At 37.6% G+C, this 25,997-nt stretch overlaps 1 protein-coding gene across 5 annotated transcripts in view; it reads left to right on the top strand.

The window, feature by feature from the left end:
* Window positions 1–224: 224 nt before the first annotated feature.
* Window positions 225–25,997, top strand: part of SNX7 (sorting nexin 7) — a 97,351-nt gene continuing 71,578 nt past the window's right edge. For 3 of the 5 annotated variants that reach the window (XM_036824111.1, XM_036824110.1, XM_036824109.1), the window contains exons 1-2: window positions 225–451; window positions 24,956–25,138. In XM_036824111.1, the coding sequence (XP_036680006.1) occupies window positions 272–451; window positions 24,956–25,138 (363 nt within the window). In that variant the 5' untranslated portion in view covers window positions 225–271. Of the gene's footprint in view, window positions 452–12,871; window positions 12,949–24,955; window positions 25,139–25,997 lie in introns of all 5 variants that reach the window. The other 2 variants (XM_036824112.1, XM_036824108.1) reach the window with 2 other exon arrangements.

The raw sequence follows: 25,997 nt of genomic DNA on the forward strand, positions 1-25,997 counted from the left end.
ACGAGGACGCCCCCTTCCTACCTTCAGGGGACAGCGTCCCTGGCCCCACCCTAGCCAAAGTCCGAGAGTCCCACCCCTCCGCCTCCGGCAGGCCCCAAGCCAAGTGGGGATGAGCCCGGGCCCCGCGTTCGCCCTGGCAGTTCCGCGTCTGCGCAGCGGACGTGGGGCTGGAGCAGGGCTGGCCGGGGAGGCGCAGGATGCGCGGGAGCCAATGGGCACGCTCGGGGGAGCCGGGCTGGCTGCGGCGGCCGGCGGGGCGCGCACTCTCGGGATGGAGGGCGAGTGCCGGGCACCTCAGGCGCGCTCCTCGGGCCTCCCGGCTGGGGGCGCCGGCGTGGAGAGTCCGGGGGGCGACGCCCCCCTCTCCGGCAGCAGCGGCTCCTCCGCCCTCCTGCAGGCCGAGGTGCTGGATCTGGACGAAGACGAGGACGACCTGGAGGTGTTCAGTAAGGTGAGGGCGGCGCGGCGGCGCGTCCCGGGAAAGTTCCAAGTCAACTCCCGGAGATGGCCCCGCCGTGCGGCGGTCGCCCCAGCGCGCTCGCTCGGCCCCGCTGGAGATTCAGAGCCGGGGCAGGGTGGGTCTCCCCCAGCTGCCCGACCCCGCCTGGCGGCTCGCCGGCTCCGGGACTGCGTCCCGGCGGGTCCAGAATAGCAGCCGCTCCCTCGTCTGCACTTTGACCTTATGTTTGGCAGGGCCGTGGCTTCGTGGAGTCCGCAAAGTTGTGCTATTTCCCCCTTTTCTCCTCTTCCCTTCTTTGACGCGGACATTTCCAGTGACAGTGCCCGAACCCGGGAGGCAGTGGCCCAAAAGTGCCCCCGCCCCTGGCAGCTTCTTTTCAGGCGCAGCCAGCCCTGAACTCTGGGAGCGAAATCACCCGAGTCTAGAGAAATTATTCTTGATTTAGTGTTGTTGCTGGTTGTGGATTGGAGACTTGGGTGGCGCCGGAGGTGAGTCTCAAAGTCTAGTGGGAAGAGGCGTGAGGGAATCCCTCTTCAGGAGAAAACGGTTCGTGTGTCCAACGGGGAAGCTGCTGCGCTGCGGAGCTCAGGGTTTTTCAGATAGTCAGCTCCTGCTACCCAACCCACAGACAGCGCTTTCGTTTTTAAACGTTACCTGGGGAAATCGAGGACCAAAGGGCCCTCTGAACTTGTAGGATAGTTGGAGAGAAATTGACAAGTGTTACTGGCAGACTTGTGCGTGTAGGCTGGTGGTTGTAATTTTTTTTTTTTTTTTTTTGGAAAAGAAAAATACCATTCTTGCGGGGCCGTTCAATGCCACTGCATTTTCTCTCGTTGCTGTTGGCAGAAGACTTGAGTTGAGATGGGAACATTGTATTAATTACTAAGAAGCCTGTACAGTAGGTAAATGTTATCTCGAGCTGTTAAGCCAACAAACTTCACCACTGCTTTATTCTGGGAAAGAAGTTGGAAAGTGAACAAGCATACTCTGACCCCAAAGAGGAATATGTAAAACTCCCCCTTTTTTTTCCTTCAGGATTAAATGAAATGGTAGGAACAGTTGTATTTGGGAGGTTCAGAGAGAGTATCAGTTTTGTACCCTTGATGAAGTCACTTGACCTTTCAATGTGTTTAAATTGTAAAACAATGGAATTATTTTATGTTCACTTGTAAAAAGTTTACACTTTTATGTTCCACACATAGTGTATGTTCAGATCAAGGACAATTGGCCAGTTCTTGTTTATATTGCCTTCTAAGATACCATTAGGCTATGGTATTAGTGTATGGGACCCTGCACTGTGAATCTTCTGGCCGGGGGGTACGGGGAGAATGTAGGGAGTGGCAATTGCATATCAGAATCATCTGGGATGGTTTAAATTTGTCATGTGGTTTCTCTTTCCCCAGATTCTCAGTGTCCCAGCCTCTACTGAGAATCACTGTTTTAATGAGCCTCTGTAGTCAGAGGTGGATTTTCGGTGAAGTTAATGAAATTTAAGCTTGGGCTGTTTGTTGGCTTAGGCCTCTGTAAAATGTTGTAAGTTACTGGGAGTTGTACAGGTTCTAGGTGGAAAGGGAATGACAGGTTGTAGCCAGAAGCATTTCTAAGTAGGCGTTTCTGGTGAATTGCCTAAAGCTATCTCAGAAGAAAGGAATCTAGAACTCTATGGCTCCAATCAGTTGTTGAGATTTCTTTTCTCATTCTAAATAAAAAAATTGTTTTTCCACCTAATTTTGTGTTTGTAATTTTGTGTCCTGTTTTAAAAGGATGTAAGCTGCAGCACCATACTTAACCTCTGCTTTATTAAGCAGCGCATATAATAATGTGCAATATTGTATCTTTACCTTAATCTGTATGGCTGGTTTCTATAGAAGAGGGTCTTAACTTTTTCTAAGTGTCCAACACATGTAGTTATACAGCACTAGCAAGCAGGGTGGATCCAAGTGTTTGGGCCCTGCCTGCTTCTATTTCAGTAAGTTGAATTTTTCAACCATTAACCACAGGTAGACAAGCAAATTTAAGAAAGTTGTCTTCATTTGGCCTACTCTCTCTACTACTCCCTTTTTAGTCTGCTCCTCTGTAGAACCCTGCCACTGTCCAGCCTACCCTAAGATGGTATCAACCATTACTACCAAAGTGTACTAACTTTACCCTTTAGTACTTTGAGATTGACCATTTTCATATTCGGTTTATATTTACAATCGTAGTTTCTTATTTCCTTAGATTATTTATGAATATATATATATACCGTGCCCCCGTCCAGAAGCTCTTTCTTTTTCTCTTTTCTTGATGGAAATATCGTTGATATACAATATTATATTAGTTTCAGGTGTATGGCATAGTGATTTGACATTTATATACATTATGAATTGATCACCATGATAAGTCTAGTAACCATCTGTCACCATTATAAAGTTACTGCAATATTATTGACTATATTCTCTACACTGTACATTACATACCTGTGACTTAGTTGTTTTATTTATTTATTTATTTATTTATTTTTATTTTTTATTTATTTTTTATTTTTTTTAACTTAGTTGTTTTATAACTGGAAGTTTGCACTTCTTAATCCCCCCAACCTATTTCCTCCTCCCTCCCCCAAACTACCAGTTTGTATCTTTGAGTTTTGCTTCTGTTTTGTTTTGTTTGTTCATTTGTTCTGTTTTTTTAGATTCTACATATAAATGAAATCATAAAGTATTTGTCTTTTTCTGTCTGACTTATTTCACTTAGCATAATATCCTTTGGGTCCATCCATGTTGTTGCAGGTGGCAAGATTTTATTCTTTTTTATGGCCGAGTAATACTCAATTGTGTACATATACACAACATCTCTTTGTCTATTCATCTATCAATGGACACTTAGGTTGCTTCCATATTTTGGCTGTTGTAAATAATGCTGCAGTGAACATAGGGTGCATACATCTTTTCAAATTAGTGTTTTCACTTCTTCAGATAAATACTCAGAAGAGGGATTGCTGGATCATATGGCAGTTCTATTCTTAATTTTTTGAGAAACTTTCATACTGTTTTCCATAGTGACTGCACCAATTTACATTCCCATCAGCAGTGCACAAGGGTTCCCTTTTCTCCACATTTTCACCAACACTTGTTTTGTGTTGTTCATTTGATAATAGCCATTTGGATAGGTTTGAGGTGATATCATATTATGGTTTTGATTTGCATTTCCCTAGTGATTAGTGATGTTGAGCATTCTTTTCATTTGTCTTCTGGCCATCTGTATGTCTTCCTTGGAAAATTGTCTATTCAGTTCTTCTACCCACTTTTTAATTGGATTGTTTGTTCTTTTTTGTTTTGTTTATTTTCTTTTCTGTGATTGTTAATTTTTTATTGAGTTGTATGAGTTCTTTATATATTTTTGATATTAACACCCTTATCAGATGTGTCACTTGCAAATAACTTGTCCCATTCAGTAGGTTGCCTTTTCATTTTGTTGATGGCTTTCTTTGCTGTGCAGAAGCTTCTTAGTTTGATGTAGTCCCATTTGTTTAGTTTTGCTTTTGTTGCCCTTGCCTGAGGAGACGGATCCCCCAAAATATTGCTAAGACCGATGTCAAAGAGCAACTGCTTTTGTTTTCTTTTAGGAGTTTATGGTTTCAGGTCTTACATTTAAGTCTTTAATCCATTTTGAGTTTACTTCTTTTTTTGGTATAAGAAAGTGGTCCAGCTTCATTCTTTTGCATGTAGCTGTCCAGTTTTCCCATCACCATCTATTGAACAGACTCTCTTTTCCCCACTATATATTCTTGGCCCCCTCTTCATAAATTAATTGACCATATAAGCATGGATTTATTCCTGGGCTTTCTGTTCTTTTCCATTGATATATATGTCTGTTTTTGTGCCAGTACCATACTATTTTGATTACTGTAGCTTTGTAGCATAGTTTGAAACCATGGAGCATGATACCTCCAGCTTTGTTCTTCTTTCTTAAGATTGAATTGCCTATTCAAGGTCTTTTGTGGTTCCATACAAATTTTAGGATTATTTGTTCCAGTTCTGTGGAGAATGCCATTGGTATTTTGATAGGGCTTGCCCTGAACCTGTAGATTGCTTTGGATAGTATGGAAATTTTAACAATATTAATTCTTCCAACCCATGAGCATGGTATTGTCTTCAATTTCTTTAATCAGTGTCATATACTTTTCAAAGTATAGTTCTTTCATCTCTTTGGTTAAATTTATTCCTAGGTATTTTTTTTGTAGTAATTGTAAGTGGAATTATCTTCTTAATTTCTCTGATAGTTCATTATTAGTGTATAGAAACACAACAGATTTCTGTATGTTTATTTTTGTATCCTGCAAATTTAATGAGTTCATTTATTAGTTCTAATAGTTTTTTGGGGGGGGCATCTTTAGGGTTCTCTATATATAGTATCCTGTCATCTGCAAACAGTGATAGTTTTACTTCTTCCTTTTCAATTTGGATGACTTTTACCTCTTTTTGTCTGATTGCTATGGCTAAGACTCTCAATACTGTGTTGAATAAGGGCAACCTTGTGTTGTTCTTGATTTTAGAGGAAAAGCTTTCAGTTTTTCACCACTGTATATGTTAGCTATGGCTTTGTTATGGCCTTTATTATGTTGAGGTATGTTCCCTCTAGGTTCTACCCACTTTGTTGAGAGTTTTTATCATAAATGGATGTTAAATTTTATCACATGCTTTTTATGTATCATTTGAGATGATCATATGATCTTTATCCTTCATTTTGTTAATGTGGTTTATCAGTATACATTTGCAGGTCAGAAGCTTTTTAAAGAGTAGGCTCTTTGGCTTATAATTATTCCTTTTTTTCTCACAGTACTTTACAAGTACCTGGTAAATACATGTTAAGTATTTTTGTGTAAGATTCTGTGCTAAGGATTCTTTGGAAAAAAGAAATGCAAGATTCAGTTGTTGTTATCACAGTCTTGGAGTCCGGTTGGAAGATGTGACAGAAACTCTAAATGACAGTATAAATCAAGAGAGATGTAAACAAAGTAAAACAAAGTATTGTTCTGAGTTTTCAGATAATCCAGTTAAGAGAAAATGATGCCAACTCTCAATAGAGCACAGGGAATGCAGAGGATATTGACTTAAAAGAACAAGAACAGATGTGGAAGGTAGGAGAACATAAGTGATAATTTGAAAAAAGGAAAAGAAAAAGGATAAAAAGTGTAACAATAGTGTAATAATTGTTTTAGAACTGGGCCAAAATGAGATGAGGCTTGCAAAAATTTACCTAGAGAAAAGGAGCAAACTTGTCTACATTTAAAAGAAAAAGTTCTTCCTTTTGGGGAAAAATAATATATTAAAATAAATTGCCTTTTTAAAAATTAAATACTGTAATGTGTAGAAGAAACAGCCGTTGAAACAGAGCGTAGGTAAACAGGTCATAGTGAAACACTGAGATACTTATTTGTTACTCAGTAAAGTATAGCTCTTATTATTGGTCTTTTAAATGGTATTCAGGACCATAAAGTGAGATCTATATCATTTAGGATAATCAGGGAATTTACAGATGTAATTATCCTCATCACCACTAGTCGACTTTGAGAAATCATGGTATGCAGGCTTGGTGCTCAAAAGCTAGAAATAGGTAAAAATTCTTTTCAAAAATAATGGGGAAGAAAGGAAGTTCTGGAAGGTATAGACAAGTAGGCTTAATTTCAAGCTCTGGTAAAGCTATCAAAGCAACAGAACTACTTAGTATATTTAGTATAAACACTTTGAAAAGAAGGAGGTGATCATTTTTAATAAGAATGGTGGAAAACTAAGATTGTTTTTATGGTAAATCAGAAATATAACAATGTATATGTTTATTTGAACAAGCTTTTGAAGGAATCACTTATATTTTTGTGGAAAAGGATATTTTTGAAAGAATAATGAGCTATGGTTGTGGAGACAACCAGCTCATATATATATCAATATGTAGATATATATATATATATATATATATATGATCTCTATCAATCTGGCAATTCAGTGTAGTGATGGAGGGACAATTATACTATTCAACAATTCTCTCAAATACTTAGAAGAAGATATTGGAAGTCTGGTTATTAATTTTTCACATTTGTTGTCTGAACCATCTTTATTTAGTTCCTATTGTTTGCATCTATTATTCATGGCCATGATAAGAATCAGAATTCTCTTCCATGATTTAAATGAAGAGAGTTTAATGCAAGGACTATTTATTTATAGCATTTTGGGCAAGTTTCAGGAACAAAGAAAGGATACTGAAGCACTTAGAGACTTGCAGTAGCAAAAAGACTTTAGCACCCCTAGTTCTAAAGGGAAGAGAGATGGAAATAGTGTTGCTGGAACCCAGTGAGAGTTGGAGCTGTGGAGAAGGGGCCATTTCCACATGAGCTGTGTTTACACAGAGATGTAGCTAGAAATGTGCCACTGCCTGAAGTGTGGCGCCAAAGCAGGGAGGAAATGGGGGTATATTCCCTGAGCTCGTCTTCTCCTGTTCTTGGATCTCTGCTTCTGGCCCCCACTAAGCAAGCTGCTCAGGTGATGGCATCCATAGGGGTCAGTCTCATAAGGGACAGAGAATAGATGGATGAGAGCTGGAAGGGTGGGGGTGAAAAGAGAGAATAACCAGCATAATACATAATACTACAAAAGTGTGGAGAATAACTGGTTAAAGACAGCCACATCACCACCTCCCATCCTATATGCTCTTCTATAATGTGACCTGCCACCTTCCTATCAAGAGGTGGGATCTATGCCCCACTCATTGAATCTGGCTAGGATTGTGACTGCTTTGACCAGTAGGGTATGGTAGAAATGGTTCTGTGCAACTTCCAGGGCCAAATCATAAAAGGAAATTCAGGCTCTGATTTTTTTCAGTGGGACAGTGTGCTTTTTGCCATGTAAGACATGCAACCTAAGGCCTCCATATTGTGAGGAAGCCCAGGCTACATTGAGAGACTACACGTAAATATTCCAATCAGCAGCCTCAGCTGAAGTCTCAGGCACCACCAGCATTAAATGACTAACTTGTGAGTGAAGATGTCTAACATGATGTCAGCCCCCAGCATTGAGGCATCAGATCTCAGCTGAGGCCACACATATCATGGAGGAGAAACAACCCATTTCTGCTGTATCCTGTCAGAATTCTTGACCCAGTAAACCAATGTTCATAATAAAATATAAAAACAAATTGTCCTGGGATGGTTTGTTATACAGCAGTGGAAACTGTACCAAAAGCTACTAGTCTGTATAACATAATCAGTCTTCCAGATTTTTGATAAATTGGAATACTTGGTTTAAAAGCAGACTATGAAATTTAATTGGGATAAATGTAAAGTCTTGAGGGAAGCTCTACTCATTATTGTAAATTAAAATATAGCAAGACATAAGCTTAGTATTTAGGAGCAGAGACTCTGTAGCTACACTGCCTGTGTGTGAAATCCTGTCTCCACTGCTTACTAGCTTTATTTCCTTTGGCAAGTTACTTAACCTCTCAATGCCTCAGACTTTTCATCCATAAAATGAGGGCAAATAATAAATATGAGGATTAAATGACTTACTAAATGTAAAGAGCTTATAAATAGTGCCTGGCCCTTAGTAAACCCTCTTGAATGTTGATCAGTTATGCACAGCCCTTGTAGGGTCCTGCTGTACAAAAAGAACGACAGTGATGGACATGTTCCAGCTCTGTCTGCTTAACGTGGCAGCCACTGGCCACATGTGCCATTTGAGCACTTGAATTGTAAACTAGTACATCTGAGGAACTGAACATTTAATTGTGTTTAATTTGAATTAAGTTACATTTAAATTTAAGTAGCCACCTGTGGCTAGTGGCTACCAGTTTGAGGAGTACAGGTCTAACCAAATTAATATTTTATTACTAGCTTGGATTATGATTACTCAAGAAATATCCTTGAATCAATGAGTGGTTTCCTACCTTGGTAGTCTGTACAGAAATATATAAAACACACACACAGTATTTACATATGTACGCATGTGTGTAGTGTGGGCATATATGAATGTGTATGTATACACACACAAATGTATGTGTGTGCATGTAGAGTGTGTAAGCATAGTGAATGTTTCTGTGTATGTATACATGTAGTGTATGTGTGTATGCATTCTCAGTTGTCTCACTTAAAACCTAGAATACAGGATTAAAGCAGGCAAGTCATGTGTTCCCCTTTCTCTGACCTTCATACTGATCCTACCTCAGTGGGTTTTACCATTTCGATGGTTAAAGAAAAGAGGAACCCATGAAGTAAAGGAAAATAGGGCTGATCCAGGATTCCTCCCACTAGAAGCTCCACTACCATCACAGCCCTCTTAGATGTTAAGTATTCTTATATTCCTCCCAGAGGAGGAAGAGTAGGTGAGTGAAGTAGAAAGAAGATGAAAAATCCTCAAGTTCTCCTGATGAATGAGCATATATGGTCAACAATAGAATTAAAACCAACAAGGAGGGACTTCCCTGGTGGCGCATTGGTTGGGAATCTGCCTGCCAGTGCAGGGGACGCGGGTTCGGGTTCGGGCCCTGGCCCGGGAGGATCCCACATGCTGCGGAGCGGCTGAGCCCCTGCGCCACAACTGCTGAGCAACCCCCGGTCGCCACAACTAGAGAAAGCCCGCACACAACAACGAAGACCCAGTGCAGCCAAAAATAAATAAATACAAATAAATTTATAAAAAAAACAAAAAACCAACAAGGAACTTGCAGGATAAGTTTGGAGAGACCTTGTATAAGACCATTTTAGGTACAAACATTCCTAGTGATTTTCAGTGACTGAATGAGCAATATACCCAAATGACAAGGTACCTATTGAATCTGAACAAACAACATATTTTCAAGGTCATATGGAGTATTAATTGTACTATAATTTGAACTGTTCGTGCAACTTAAGTTCCATTCCACCCTCTGTATTTTAAAGGGGGAGTTGATAGTCTGTGTCAGAAAATGGCAAAGGGATATTATATCATCTATGGATACCAGTGCCCTGATCCTTGGAATGCTGTTTTGAGATAGAGCCTTAGATCTAGTCTGGGCTTAGCAGAAAGAGGGCTTGGATCCATCAGCACTGTCTTCCATTGGCACAAGGAGTGGGGAGGGCTGCAATAGTAACAGTCTTGCTATGCATTTGCTATCATGAAGGAGAATAAACTAAGGGATTCACTGATGATATGTCCTGGCAACTGTGAAGGAAGGCTGGGAAGAACAAAATGTAGTTTAGCTTGGAAAAGACTTGGGCTGATTCTTTTAACAACCTTTATGAAGAGTTGTTATGATCTAGGTGGATTAAATGTTTATAGTTTTGAAGGGCAAAAGTAGAACCACTAGGTTAAGAGTATGTGGAGATCAGTTTTAGGTCAATTTATGGAATAGTTTTCTAATTGAAGGTTCCAAAATGAAAGGGATTACTCAGCTAGGCCATAAATTTTGTCACTAAAAATGCTCTGGCACAAGCTGGATGACTAACTGTCCCAGAGGAGAAGAGGGTGTGACAGTTGCACTGTCCCTTCCCGCTATTAAGAGGGAAATGAAATTTTAGCATGCTAAACTTAACCACAGGAGCAATGGAAAGCCTTAATTAGGTGGTCCTACTCATCCCCTCAACTCATCCCTACAGTTTCATTCCCAAACTGAACTATGTTTCTCCATTCCCTAATTCTTATATTTCTCTTCCCACACCTGTTATCTTTTCCATCTGATTCTCTGCTAATGATGTGATGATTTCTTAGATATCTAGGATAAAATACTAGGTCTTACCTTCTGTTTATCCCTTTCACTCACTTTCCCTGCCCCCTGCATATCTGAAATGTCCCAGTTGTTTTTATCTTCTTGGTATCTCTAGAATTAGTACCTTCTTCTCGTTCCCACTGCTCCAACCCCAAACCCCAAATGTGTTTACATTTGAGAACCATTAAAATAGCCACACAAGGTCTTCTTTCTTGTGATGTTTTGCCTGTAGTCTGTCCTGTGTGCTCACAGAAAACTGATGTTTCCAGAGCACCCAGCTCTGAACATAAAGAACATATTGTCACATTGTGTCATGGAAGGATCTTGGTGATGAGGCTACACCGTGGCTCCCCTCACCTCTCTCTGGCGCGCGTGCCTTAGCACTCAAAGTATGTTCCATGAATCTATTGGATCACCTGGGAGCTTGTTAGAAATGCAGTTTCAGAATCCACTCCAGAACCAATGAATCAGCATCTGTATTTTAACAGGATTCCTCAATGATTTATTTGCACCTTACAATATACTGTTGGGTCAACAAAACAAAATCCTTTCTGTTATTTACGGCCCGTTGTAAAGCGACTTCTCCCCTAAGAGCTTCTTCATTCTCCAGCTAGAATTAATTTCTTCCCACTCTGTGCTCCCCATAATACTGTTTTGAGTCTCAGAATACTTAATACAATTTGCCTTATAAAGAGGTATTTGTTTCTCGTCTCTAAAATCTTAATTGCTTGTTTATCTCCAATAAATTAAACTCCTTGAAGGTAGAAGAGTAGGAACTCTAAATGTTAATGGAATAAAAACATTAATGAATGATATGGCCTGTGCCTTTTTTCATATATATGGACACAGTTATTGCAGTAATTTTCCAATCATCTGTTTTCAGTAAATTCAGTTTGTATTGTATTGGTCTTTCCAATCAGGTTACTAGGCCAAATAGAATTTAAAACAAATTTGTCTTGACAAATGGTGAGTAAATATTATTGATGGATGACACAGAGCTATGTTAAGCGTCAATTCTGGACAAAAGCTCCTAGTTAGATTTCATTAGAAGAAATAAACAGAAAGCATAAGAAAACCCAAGGGAATCATTTAGAAACCTTCTTACTTGGGAAAAATAAATCCTTTGAAGCCAATAGCACCTGTCTCAATCAGGGGGCTTGGTTGCAAGCAATGGAAATCAACTCTGGCAGGAAAGGAGCGAAATAGTAGCTCACAAAGTAGATTTGAAGGCTGGAAATGCAGATGCAGAAAGGGGCAGGCACTAGCAGAAACTATACCCAGTGTTATGGTTGGAAACAAGATTGGATGTTGTATAGGCAAAAGAAGAAAAAATCCATGAGAACCTATAGGAAGAAGAACTATAGAGTTCTTTTGTGCAGATGGCAGTATTTTATTTATTTGTTGGTCAGTGGCAATGGGGGAAATTATTACAAGTATTTAGGGAAAATAATGTTAAAAGACTTCAGATTTGAACTTAATAAAATATATTCTATTGGGTTTTGAAGGTGGAGTTTTATTTTCGCATTTTGGGGGTTCTGATAGGATGCTGTAGTATAACTCTGAGAGCCTGCTAGTTTTTCAAGTGGCTAGTGTGGTCAAAAGGAAACACAGATTCAACAGTTATGCAGTTGTAGTGTTCAAATTTATTTTATTCATGTATTTTTTAATTGTATCCCACACTTTCCAAAGAGGATATTAGACTAAAAGTTAAAATAAACATTTTTACTCACTTTAAGAATATACTTTAAAGTTGTCTCAATAAACAAATGAAGAGTTATGTGCTTGACAGTTTTGTCTATTTTAAACAGAATATTTGATTAACTCTGACACTTCATATATCCAATCACGCTGGATAATGCAGTGCTACTTATAGTATTAATAAAAAAGGATGTAGTTAGACAATCAAAATTATTAGCAAATACTGATATAAAAATCAGTAAAACACATCTGTGATAAAACAGAACAGAAGGTTAAATCAGCAGTTTCTAAAATTGAAACTGAAATAATTTTTTTTGACCTTGAGAAATGCTTTGGTATAACATACCCCTTTTTAATTGTTTTTAACTAACTTTATTGAGGTGTAATTATATACCACAAAATTCACCCATTTTGGGTAGATGATTTTTTGTAAGTAAATTTACTGAGTTGTACAACCATCACTGTTAACCAGTTTTAGAACATTTTCATCTTCCACCCCAAATCCATCATGCCATTTTCAGTTAATATCCATTCTTACTCCCAGCCTTAGACAACTACTAATCTACTATTTTCTGTCTTTATAAATTTGCCTTTTTAGGACACTTCATATAAATGGAATTGAACTTTTTGTGTGTCTAGCTTCTTTCATTTAGCATAATATTTTATTTTTTTAAATCATTGTTTAAAAATTTTTGATATAAGAAATAAAAATTTCATTTTAAAATGAAAAACAGAGATTACTCATTTACAATGAAACATTAGGAATAGAAACTCTGTTTACAGTTAAAATGGAAACCTTATTATGTGTGACCAAAAACAAAAGGCAAACTCTTGGTTTGTGAGTTTTCAGAATTGGGGGGAAAAATTCCTATTTTATTCTTTTGTATTAACTCTGAGAAGGTTATGTGTGTGTATCTGGGTGCATGCATACATAATACATATGTACATATATACTTATATGTATTTAACCTGATTGAAAGTTGAATGGTATTTTTTTGTTAGGTTTCACTAGATAATGCGGTAGTACAAACAGCCTCAAGATCTTAGTGGCTTACCTGCAATAAAGACTTCTTTCTCAGGTATGTACCTGTCAACTGTGACTGAACTGAGAGTCTGGTCCAGGCTTTGAGTCTGCTTCTTGTGTTTTCTTCATTTTGGGATCAAGATTAAAGGAGTGATGCTAATTGGGACGTGTCATTCCTGTGGCAGAGGGAAAAGAATATGAACACTGGTGGAAACAGGCAATGGCTTCCAAATCTTCTGCCCAGACACATGACACCATCCAAAGCAAGTCACTGGTCAAATTAACTGGGGTGGGAAACTTATTTTCCTTCCATAAGGAGGCACTGAAAGTTACCTGGTAACTGACCAGGAGGTGTATTCCTTTCATAGAAAGACAAGGGGTCATTGGGAACAATCATACCGGCTCCCACAGTGGTTTTGTGGCAAAATCATATGCAAATGGCATGTTGAACCTTTCTGAATAAGGAAAACTAATTTTTTTTCTATAGAGTGTTAAATACAAAAAAGAAAAATTTCCACCAGATAAGAAATTACCCAAGCATAATTGAGATAAATGGAAAGGCATTAGTCATGATTAATAACCTCTTATTGGTTAATGCTCATGAATAGTCTGAGTAGGATCATACAGATCCTTAAAAACCTCTAGCTGTGCAGCAGATATCTTACTTTGGATTTCAGGTGCAACGTTCATTTATTGTGGAGTTCTCCCTTCCCTTTTTTCAAGACCTATAAGGTAAAAATGTGAATACTTAAAATTCTGCCACAGTAAACGTCAAAATGAGTTTCATTGGTTATATCTTCATCAAAGCCTGTGTTCTACCCATTTGCCTCCTTTCTGGTCTCCCAACATCCTAAGTCCTTTCCTGCCTTAGGCATTATTGGTTCCCCTGACTGGAATGCTCTTCCGTCAGTGTTTTTCATGGCTGGCTCCTTCCCACATCATCTCCTTAAAGACACCTTCCCTGACAGCTCTCTCAAAAGCATTCCTCTCACTTCCTGCCTTAACCACTTACTCCAGCAATTCACTCCACTTTATCTGGAATTTACTCCCCTGTTTATCAACACTCATTTATATCTGGACTTACCTTGTTTTTCTATACTTTTATCTGTTTATCGTCTGTTACCCTCCCCCCTAACTATTGTGTAAGCTTCATGAGAGAAGGCACCATGCCAGCCAGTCTTGGCCACTGTTGTATCCCAGCCTAGTGCTTGATACATAGTTGACATTCAATGAACTTTTGTTAAATGAAATAAAGGTGCTATACTAGGTGCTTTCTGTGTGTGTGCATGGGTGGTGGTGATGGTAGTGGTAGCTGAGTCTTGGCTCTTCCAATTAAGAAATAAGTGATTTGGGGAGAATTATCATTATCCCTATGGTACAGGCTTATTTATCTGTAAAATTCAGGTGATGATCATTGAGCTTTCTTTCATCAGATTGTTGAGAGCATTAAATGAAATAATGCAAGTGTATGGTGCTAAGGTGCAGTCCCTGGCACTTAGAAATGTTGGTAGCTGCTAACTGATCAGGGAGGTGGTTTCTTTGCCGAAGGTTGGAGCGGCTGTGGCAGTTTCTTAAAATAAGGCAACAAAATGAGGTTTTCTGCATCAGTTGACTCTTCCTTTCACAAATGATTTCTCTGTAGCGTGTAATGCTGTTTGATAGCATTTTACCCACAGTAGAACTTCTTTCAAAGTTGGAGTGAGTCCTTTCAAACCCTCCCGCTGGTTCATCAACTAAGTGTATCAGTTTATGTAATATTCTAAATCCTTTGTTGTCATTTCAACAATCTTCACAGCATTTTCACCAGGAGTAGATTCCATCTTAGGAAACCACTTCTTTGCTTCTCATCCATTCAAGTTTTATCATGAGATTGCAGCAATTCACTTCATCTTCACACTTCTTATTCCAGTTTTCTTGCTATTTCCACCACATTTGCATTTACTTCCTCCACTGAAGTCTTGAACCCCTCAAAGTCATCCATGAGGGTTGGAATCAGCTTCTTCCAAATTCCTGTGAATGTTGATATTTTCACCTCTTCCCATGAATCACAAATGTTCTCAGTGACATCTAGACTGGTGAAATCCTTCCAGAAGATTTTCAATTTCCTTTGCCTGGATCCATCAGAGAAATCACTGTCTATGGCAGCCATAGCCTTGTGAAATGTATTTCTTCAATAATAAGTCTTGAAAGTCCTTAATCCATGGGCTTCAGAATGGATGTTGTATTAGTAAGCATGAAAACATCAATCTCACTGTATATCTCCATCAGAGCTCTTGGGTGACCAGGTGCATTGTCAAAGAGCAGTAGCATTTTGAAAGGAATTTTTTTTTTCTGAGCAGTAGCTCTCAACAGTGGGCTTAAAATATTCAGTAAACCATGTTGTAGACAGATGTGCTGTCATCCAGGCTTTGTGGTTCCATTTATAGAGCACAGGCAGAGTCAATTTAGCATAATTCTTAAGGGCCCTAAGATTTTCAGGATAGTAAATAAGCATTGACCTCAAAGTCACCAGCAGCATTAGCCACTAAGAAGAGCTTTGAAGCCAGGTATTGACTTCTCCTCTCTAGCTATGAAAGTCTTAGATGGCATCTTCTTTCAATATAAGGCTATTTCATCTTCATTGAAAATCTGTTGTTTAGTGTAGGAACCATCATTAATGATCTTAGCTGGAGCTTCTGGATAGTTTGCTGCGGCTTCTACATGAGCAGTTGCTGCTTCACCTTGTACTTTTATGTTATAGATATGGCTTTTTTCCTTAAATCTCGTAAACCAGCCTCTGCTAACTTCAGACTCTTCTTCTACAGCTTCCTCACCTCTCTCAGACTTCATAGAATTGAAGAGAGTTAGAGCCTTGCTCTGCATTAGTTTTTGGCTTAAGGGAATGTTGTGACTGGTTTGATCTTCTATCCAGACCACTAACACTTTCTCCACATCAGCAATAAGGCTGTTTCACATTCCTATCATTTGTGTGTTCACTGGAGTAGCACTTTAAATTCCCTTCAAGAGCTTTTCGTTTGCATTCACAGCTTGGCTAACTGTTTGGCACACAAGACCTAGCTTTCAGCCTATCTTGACTGTTAACATGCCTTCCTCATTAAGCTTAATCATTCCTAGCTTTTGATTTAAAGTGAGAGTCTTGAGACTCTTCCTTTCACTTGAACGCTTAGTGGCCATGGTAGGGTTATTACTTGGCCTAATTTCAGTATTGTTGTATCTCAGGGAATAGCAAGGCGCAAGAAGAGGGAGAGAGATGGGGGAACAACCAGTAGGTGGAGCAGTCAGAACACAAACATTTATCAAGTTCACCATCTTCTATGGGCGTGGTTCGTGATGTCCCAAAACAATCACAGTGTAACATCAAAGATCACTGATCACAGATCACCATAACAAATATAGTAATAATGAAAAAGTTTGAAGTCATATTGCAGAAATTACCAAAATGTGACACAGAGACATGAAGTGAGTAAATGCTGTTGGAAAAATGGCACCTATAGACTTGTTCGATGCCAAGTTGCCACAAACCTTGTAAAAAACATGGTATCTGTGAAGTGCAATAAAGTGAAGCATGATAAAATGAGGTATGCCTGCATTCCCTGTGTGGCCCTCTCCCAGATTCTCTCTCTCTCCTGCTTAAAAGAAGATAATAATTTGAATTTTGTTTTTATCATTCATTTGGTTTTCATAAAAGTGATGGTCCTGAACTTAAAATGGTTTGACTTATGATATTTAGACTTTATGGTGCAAAAGCGATACACATTCAGTAGAAACCATACTTTGAATTGTGAATTTTGATCTGGTCTCGAGCAGGGGTAGATAAGCTTTCCTGGTGCTGGGCAGCAGCAGTGAGCCACAGCTCCCAGTCAGCCACGCGATCACGAGGGGAAGCAACCGATACGCTTGCCACCGTTCTGTACCCATACAACCATTTGTTTCTCACTTTCAGACAACATTCAATAAAGTACATGAGATATTCAACACTATATTGTAAAATTGGCTTTGTGTTAGATAATTTTGTCCAACTGTAGGCTAATGTAAGTGTTCTGATCACATTTAAGATAGTCTAGACTAAGCTATGATGTTTGGTAGGTTAGGTGTATTAAATAAATTTTTGACTTATGATAGTTTCAATTTACAATGGGTTTATTGGGATGTAAACCCATTGTTAAGTCAAGGGAGATCTGTGTATGTATCTTGAAGCACTATTTGTTAAGGATTTATATGAATTTGGACCTTGTATGTTTTAGGACTTTAAAAAATGATGTTGTCCTTTGTGAATTCTTCTCTGATTTGATCTTTTTTCTTCTAATATTTAGTTTGTGATATTTATCAATGGCCTTACATGAAGTTGTAATTGATTTTCATTGCTGTGTTTTATATATATTTAAAGACTTGTATGCATATACCACAATTTATCTATCCATTCTTATGGGCTGCCTTGAACGCTTTTGTACTTCCTTAGGTTTTGTCCACTACATGACTATATTTTAACCATAGAAATTGATTTATTCTTGCTTTAGATTTCTATTTAATTTTGTGGGAAACTGAAAATTGAATTCAGTGACAACTCCCAATATGTTTGACTTACTGGCAGTTAGGTGGTGGTCAAATGCTGGTTCCTCTATTTAATAGCAGCTAAGAGTTTGAACAAGTGATTTAACCTATTTCCTCATTTGAAAACAAGAGGTAAAAGAGTACCTACTCAATAGTATTGCTAGCTGGTTTAAAAAAGGGAAAGAAATAGAACATACTCTATGGGGTTGTGGTAAGGTTTATATAATTCACATCAAGGTTTCAAGGAGACAATGTATACCCCACATTTATTCATCTGTTTTTATCCTCTGTGATCCAAGGTGAGATACGACCTCTCTGATGTTACTGAATCTCAGAAAAGTAACGTGACTTGACCAGGTTCACACAGCTGTATATATATGTAAACTTGAATTAAGTTTAGCTCTGCCTAACTACAGAGACTTTTTCTTTTAATATACCAGGTTTTTTTTTTTTTTTTTTCGGTCAGAGTGGAAAATTATGTCAAATAAAATTATGTGAAACATTTCTGTGGTCAGTATATAACTTCATAGTGCACAAAACCTGAACAAGTCCAAGTATATTCAAAGCAACACTGTTAGAAAATAGAAACAGAAAAATGAATAAATAGATTATGATATATGCATACAAGGGTATATATACTACATAGCACTGGAAATTATGTCAAACAAGATTATTGAGTGTTGTATGCCCCTTGATAGAACACGACATAGGCTGGCTTTTCCCCCAATCACATTTTCAACAGTGTTCCACAGAAGGCCTTTCTAATTTTTTATTATTATTATAAGCAGGCAGATTGGAAGGAGTTGTAAACCAAAACACAGCTGGTAAGTCTAAATTTAGGCCCATCAAGATGAGTGTCCCTCATAACAACATGGTTTCTCAAACTCCTTCCACTTTAAGTTGCTTTTTACCAGATGTCTCTTGGTGTACGTGTTTCTTGTACATCAGCAATTTTATTTGCATGTCCTTTTCATGCCAGTATTCTGATTTATCACACTTCTCACATTGATTTTTTTCCCTCTACTTGTAAAAAGAAAATAGCTGTTTGTGCACAGATGGTGGTTGCAATTTAGCATTATCAGAGTAATTCATGTTATATTCATGAGATGTTCCCGAGTAGCATCTTAGTGCTTCCTATGTTAAGGAAGGACACCTCTTAGAGAGGTCATATCTCACCTTGTAACCTGTTTCTTTTGGAGTTTATCTCCTGAGCACTCAAATATTGGCAAGTCATTGTTTGTTTTAAATTTCAGCTCTGTATTTTATTTATTTCAATAGTAGAACTTTGGAACCATCTAATAGCATTAAAAGTGTGAGGCAAAAAACATTTCTTAGAAATTACTGAAGTTGATTGTTAACCTGTAAAAAAATTTATGGAGCAAGGATGAAATATTTTAATTATAATTCCTTCCTTCCTTTCTATCCTTGTTTCCTTCCTTAAATATTTATTGTGTACCACTCTATACACAGAAATGCTGTTCATTGCTAGGGCTACCGTAGCGAAGTACCACAGACTAGGTGTCTCAAACAGCCAGAAATTTATTTTCTCACAGTTCTGGAAGCTAGAATCTGAAATTAAGGTGTCAGCAAGATTGGTTCCTTCTGAGGGCAGTGAGGGAAGGATCTGTTCCCAGTCTCTCCACTTGGCTTGTAGATGGCTGTCTTCTCCCTATGTCTCATGTTTTCCGTCTGTGAACGTCTATGTCCAAATTTCCCCTTTTTTATACAGATGCCAGTATATTGCATCAGGACCCACTCCAGTGACCTCATTTGAACTTGGTTACCTCTGTAAAGACCCTGTCACCAAATAAGGTCGCATTCTGAGGTACTGGGGTTGGGACCTCAGCATATGACTTTTGGGAGGACATGGTTCAACCCACAACAGATGCTTATAATAAACCAAAAATAAGAACAAGGAAAACTTACCCTTAATTTGTAAGTGACTTTGTCAATAAATTTCAGTATTATGCTAGCACAGTGCTAATATCCATTCATTTCAGGAGAGTCACTTAAATGGTTTCTCTTACAGTGAATGTGTTGGTTTGGAGTAAGGATAAAAGACAATGACTTCCTGCAACAATTTGGCTTACTTCTCTATTATACATATTCAAATCTCAGCCTGAAACCATCCCAAGATTTTTTGGTGCGTGCCTGTGTGAGTGTGTGTTTTCACTATGCTAGCTATAAGAGAGGTATTCAATGTTATTTAAGAAGTGGAGATTTACCATGCAAATAATTTCCCTTCTGCTTTAATCTCTTGAAGAAAAAAATATGAAAAGATGTATTTCCATTGTGTGAAATGTCATAGGATAATGGATGTATATCCAAATGCTAAGAATGAATGAATGTAGAAATAAGGTTGAGGATGGGGAGAAAGACAGAGAGAACTAGCAGGAGAAAGAGGCATGCGTTATTGTGGAGGTAAGAACTTTGTTTGGAAAGAACAAATTTTAACGATCCATTTCTCCTGAAAAGTATCAACCACAAAAAGTTAAATGAAGTTCTTTTTGGTCAGTTACTTCTTTGGATCTTCTCAAACACTTATTTTCTTTACTTATTCGTGTCCAAATGTAAATCTTTTAAGAATTGTCAGTATATTTTCTTTCCTTTTTTTGAAGCGAATATAAAACCCTTTGGATAGTCACTTTTATTGAGGTTTTAAGAATGTTTTTGAGTGATTCATAGTAATTTACATCCTTCTACTGAAATCTTGGATGTTGCTAAATTTCAGCCTGTAATTTTCTTCCTTTGCTAGATATTGAAGCATATTTTTATGACACCACACTACACTCATTGGAATTGTGAGCCTTTATAAATTCAGGCAGATCTTTTCCACTCGACAAAAGGATGCATTTTAAGCAGAAGAAATAGAATGCTAAATTATGTAGTAGGTAAAGGAAGTGGGTTGTGGTGGGTTAAGAGGGTGACTACAAAGAATGCCAAAGCACATGGTTGTATGCACTGTCAGTGAAATTTAAAGCACATTTGCCCATCAACTTAAAAAACTACTGTTTATATGAAACGATAATTGAGAGAGATTTTTGTACTTGCTGATTGCACATTTATTTGAAACCTCTAAATTCTGTTTTTAATGGCTGCTTAGTATTCCATTGTGTTAGCATCCCATAATTTATTTTGACAATCCCATTTTCATGTGATTCCGGACATATTTTTAAATTTCCTATTTAACTATACAACTTTGAATTAAGAAAAAAAACCAAATAATCAAATATGTAATCCAAGGTCTTCTGCCAAAATGGCCCTAGACAGCTCTTTTAACTTACTGGTTTTTTGGTTTTTTTTAAATTTATTTATTTATTTTATTTATTTATGGTTGTGTTGGGTCTTCGTTTCTGTGCGAGGGCTTTCTCTAGTTGCGGCAAGTGGGGGCCACTCTTCATCGCGATGCGCGGGCCTCTCACCATCGCGGCCTCTCTTGTTGCGGAGCACAGGCTCCAGACGCGCAGGCTCAGCAGTTGTGGTGCACGGGCCTAGTTGCTCCGCGGCATGTGGGATCTTCCCAGACCAGGGCTCGAACCCGTGTCCCCTGCATTGGCAGGCAGATTCTCAACCACTGCGCCACCAGGGAAGCCCTGGTTTTTTTTTACAGTAGTTTTTTCAGTAGTTTTTACTGTTTTTTTTTTTTACAGTAGTTCTTACTGTTTCTGAACACGTTAGATACAGTGTTGACTCTAAACAATTAAAAATCTTTTTTCAAAATGATACACGTTTATTTTAGAATATTTGGAAATACAGCAACTCAGATAGGAAAATATTAAACTCAACAGCAATCCCAACACCTGGAATAACTTCTGTTAACTGTTTGGTATAGCTTCTAAGTTCATGAATGCACACATATCGTGAGTACGCTATTTCTTACTTTTTCTCTCCTACCCTCTGGCCCCCCTCTGTCATACACAACATAAATACATGTACATGCATTAGAATCTAGTTGAATACAAATTTTATAAGCTAATATTTTCTCTTAATACCATACTGTGAATCTTTTTCCAAGTTACTGTATATTCTTCTAATATATTAATCACTTTATTGTATTCTAGTATATGGATAGACTTTATTGTATCCTATTGTAGGTATATACCATAATTTGTTTCACTAAACTTTTGTTGCAAGACATTTATTGTCTCCATGTTTTTGTGTGTCTGATCAACTCAACTGTAATTTGTCCTCTATTCCTTGGTCTAAATCATGCCTAATATACATATATTTTCTAGCATTTATATCTTGTTTTCTAAATACCAGTCTCCTCTAAAAGAAACCAGAGCTCCTTGAAGAAATGTCTGATTCCATAACTGGGGCAGGGAAAATATAACGTAAATCTGAAACATCTTGCTATGCCAGAAAATAAAGTGCTCAAGGAATAATGAAGACATATCAAAAACACACAGATGCCAGCTTTAAGGAGCTCCTACTAGGCAAATTTTGGACACTTAGAACATCAAAATAAATTATATTAATGGATTATAACCCATTGAGTAAAATAGGACTCTGAGTCTATACTCATATAATTAATTGGCTTAAATAAATACTCTTCATCCTCCTTAGTAGGAAACCTACTGATAATATGAAAATTGAAAAATTAAAAAAAAAAGAATATATATATTATTTTGAAATAAGGAAGGTAACAAGGAACAAAAATAGCTAATAGAGTCCTGAATTTGCTTCTGAGGAGCATGAACTGGTAATAGCAATAGTGGAGCACGTGATGCTGCTTTTTTATTTTTAATTTGTTTCATTTTATTTTAAGCCTTGTTGGATGATTTGACTTTTGAAAACTATAAATATACTTTTTATTTTGAAATAATTGCAAACTTGGAGAAGAGTTGCAAGAATACCACAAAGAATCTAGATTTCCCAGTTATTACCATTTCACAACATTTGTTTTCTCTGTGTGTGTGCAAGTTGAGTAAATTAGAGACATGTTTTATTACTCCTAATTAAATCTGTGTATATTTTTTGAAAACAAGGACACTGTCCTACATAATCACAGTATAAGTATGCAAATCAGGAAATTAACATTGACATAATACTATATTCTTTCTAATCCACAGACCCTTTCAAAATTTTCAGTTATCCCAATAATATCATTTAGAGAGAAAAAACAAAGGTTCTTCTCCTTTGGAACAGAATTCAATGCAAGATCATATGTTGCTTTGGCTCTTGTGTCTCTTTGGTCTTCATCAGTCTGGAACAGTTCCTTATCTTCCTTTTCCATCATGGTATTGGCATTTTTGAAACTGTTTTATAGGCAATGTCTCCTCCCCTCAAACATATACATATGTTTTTCCCCCCATTATCTTAAATATAACTATATCACCCTTTTTAATTAAATTCAGTATTAAGAACAATTTATTTTTATTCACAGTCAAGCCATGTAATGAACTACATTTTTCATTCTTGTACCTTTTGTTTTCTTTAGAGTTCATCATTCATTCATTCCTTTATTTTAGGCCCTCCCTTTCTCCCTCTCTTGTTTTCTCTGCCTCTTGGCTTTTTTGCACCGATTCATCTACCAAATCTAACATAGCATGCTTCCTTTCATTATGCTTAAATGTATCAGGTATTCTGTCAGCCTCCCTCCCTCCCCACTTCCCTCCTCCCTTCCTTCCTTTCTCCCTCCCTCCCTCCTTCCCTCATTCTCTTTCCCTTTTTCCTTTGCTCTTTCTCTTTCCTTCCTCCCTCTCTTCCTTTATTCTTTCCTTCTTCATCTCCTTGCCCCCCCGGAGTCTTTCTGCTCTAGTCTGTATAGGTTGTTCTCTAAGTCTGTTGCAAAGCTGTCAACCTGGAACATTCTTCCACTGTCATCCAAGGAATTTCCTTTAGTTCTCTGCTATGTTGAATCTCTTACTTTCAGATCATATTTCTTCTTTCTTGGTATATGCCCTTATTTTGGAAAAATGAAGCGTCTTCCAAAGAATGTGTAAGAATGGGTACATGGAAAGTCAGTTTTTGAAATCTTTCCTATCTGAAATGGCTTCATTCTACCTGTATACTTGAATGACAGTTTGGCTATGTATAATTCTAGGTAGGAAATATTTTCCTCTAAAAATTTTGAAGATAATATCTTATTATCATCTAGTTTCCAGTGTTACCACTGAGAAATCTGAAGCCATTCCTATTGTGTTTTACCTGTTTATAGTCTCTCTGGAAGCTTTTACGATTTTAAAATTCCTACTGTTATGAAATGGCACGGTGATAGATGCTTGTAGGGGTACTACCCACCCCACTACTGTCCTGTTCATTTTGAGGAGGCCTGCTAGGCCCTGTCAACCTGGAAATACTTCAATTCAGAGGACATTTCCCTTCTTCATTTTCTGGAATTCTGTTCATTCAGGTACTATCTACCTGGATCCTTAAATTTTTAAAAATACTTCTCTCTCCTTTTCCATCCCATGTTCTTTTGGTTCAGCTTAGTTCTCAAGTTAAATCTTTTGAACTTCCTGTTGAGTTTTTATCCTTCCATCATACTTCAACTTTCATAAGCCTCCTTTTTCATTGGTTTTCCTGTTGTTCTCTGAATTTTTTTGAAAAATAACACCTGTTTTATTCATGAATTTGATATCATTCTTATCACTAATGATTTCATCTTATTTTTAAAGCATTATATTCTCTATTCTGTCTGCTTCCTGTATTCTCTTTGTTTGTTTATTTGTGAATCTTTCACATCAGAGGCTTTCCACATGTTGAGATGTTCAGTAGTTCCGGCACCAGGTACTGACAAGCTGAGTAGACATTCAACATCTTGCTGCCCACATTCTTGGGGCCAAATGAGGGGAAAGGGCTGGATATCTTTTCATCTAGTATGTAGGACTTTCCCTTGGTAACTGTATTTTCATAGGGCCTCTCTCTCCCTCCATCCTGCCTGGTGCCCTTGAGTTCAGAGACACTCCAGAAAGCAAATTTCCAGGTTTTTTGCAAAATTGAGGAAGAAAAGTCACCTGAGTGCATGGGGTAGGTGAGGGAATCTGAGGTACTAACTCCTTTTTTGTTTTATGAGCTTTTTAACCAGTCCTCCGGTTTAACTCTTCCAGCATTCTATGTCCACAGGTTTCTGACACCTCTAACTCTTGAGTGTCTCTGTGATCCTGTGTCATAAATGTGCCTTCTTTTTCCTGGTCTACCATTCTCTCCTATGTTTACTTTAGCTCTTTCTGCACTGCTTTTCAGTTACCACTCAACCATCAGATTTCCAGTTTCCAAAAAAGTAGTTAACTTTGTTTGCTTTAGTATCTTCTTTTTACCTTGAGGGTTTATGGCTTTTTATGACTTTTTGTCTTGTTTTGTCTTTGTTTCTTTACTGTCATTTTTAAAGTGGGATTTTGAGATGAAGCAGAGATAAAAATACATGTTCCACATACCTTATTTAAGCAGGAGTCCAGTTATCCTTTTTGTTCTTGACATATTTGATTAGTATTTGTCATGCCTAAGAAAAAGAGGATTTTAACTTTTTTCTCCCTATAGATATTAATTTTTGATTGTTTTATTCCTAGGATGCCTCATTGATGGACATGAATTCCTTCAGCCCTATGATGCCAACATCTCCTTTATCAATGATAAACCAAGTCAAGTTTGAAGATGAGCCAGATTTGAAAGATCTTTTCATTACAGTTGATGAACCTGAAAGCCATGTTACTACAATTGAAACATTCATTACTTATAGGATTATTACTAAGGTAAGTATTCAGTGAACATTTTCTTGAATATAGTTGCTTCTTTGAACTTTTGGAACTGCTTCTTGTTCACTTTGACACTCAACTTAGAGAATCTTAACTGAATTGTTCACTTTGACACTCAACTTAGAGAATCTTAACTGAATTGACTTCTAGTTTTTCAGCCATTTTGAGTAAGACATTGCATCTTATCTATCCTTCACTTGTTCTGTATGAATTCAATTTAACCTGAGTACCAGTCACTTGTATTTTAGCAGTTGTGCTTCTTAAAATAGGAATATTTTAGGTTTTTAGTTTAAAAATTATAAAGAAATATATTTGGAAAAGAAGAGCCTCAGTTTGCTAATAAAGAAAACAACTAATTAAAAACATGATACAGTAATTTGTGTTCACATTTCTTCTGAAGATTCCAAAAAAATAATTTCATTTGTTTTCCAAATAAGAGCAAATGGCCACTTTATCTTATATCAATATATGAGATACTGTTAGTTGTTTAATGATGCAAGGACAGATCTAGAATCCGAGTCTCCTGACTCCTAGGACAAGGCTCTGCAAAAAGACAGTTTACTCTGAAAAAGTAAAAAAAACAAATAGTATAATCTTGTTTTAAAGTCCTTTGTGTAATAGCAGCCTTCAAGAATTCTATTTATAAGTTATAATATTTTGTTTATGAAGCCTCACTCTACATCTCTTGTAGTGCATCTCTTTTGTAGCTGCAAAGTTTTTGGACCCTGTGCATATAATCACTTCTTCCAGTGCAGCCTCCACACTGCTGCTATTTATGTTGCATAAAGATGTATATATCTGATCTCTTTACTCAAATTCTTAAGATCCTTCCTTGGCTCCTCACTTCCTACAGAAC

The sequence above is a fragment of the Balaenoptera musculus genome, chromosome 1 (assembly GCF_009873245.2).
Source record: "Balaenoptera musculus isolate JJ_BM4_2016_0621 chromosome 1, mBalMus1.pri.v3, whole genome shotgun sequence".
NCBI lineage: Eukaryota > Metazoa > Chordata > Mammalia > Artiodactyla > Balaenopteridae > Balaenoptera > Balaenoptera musculus.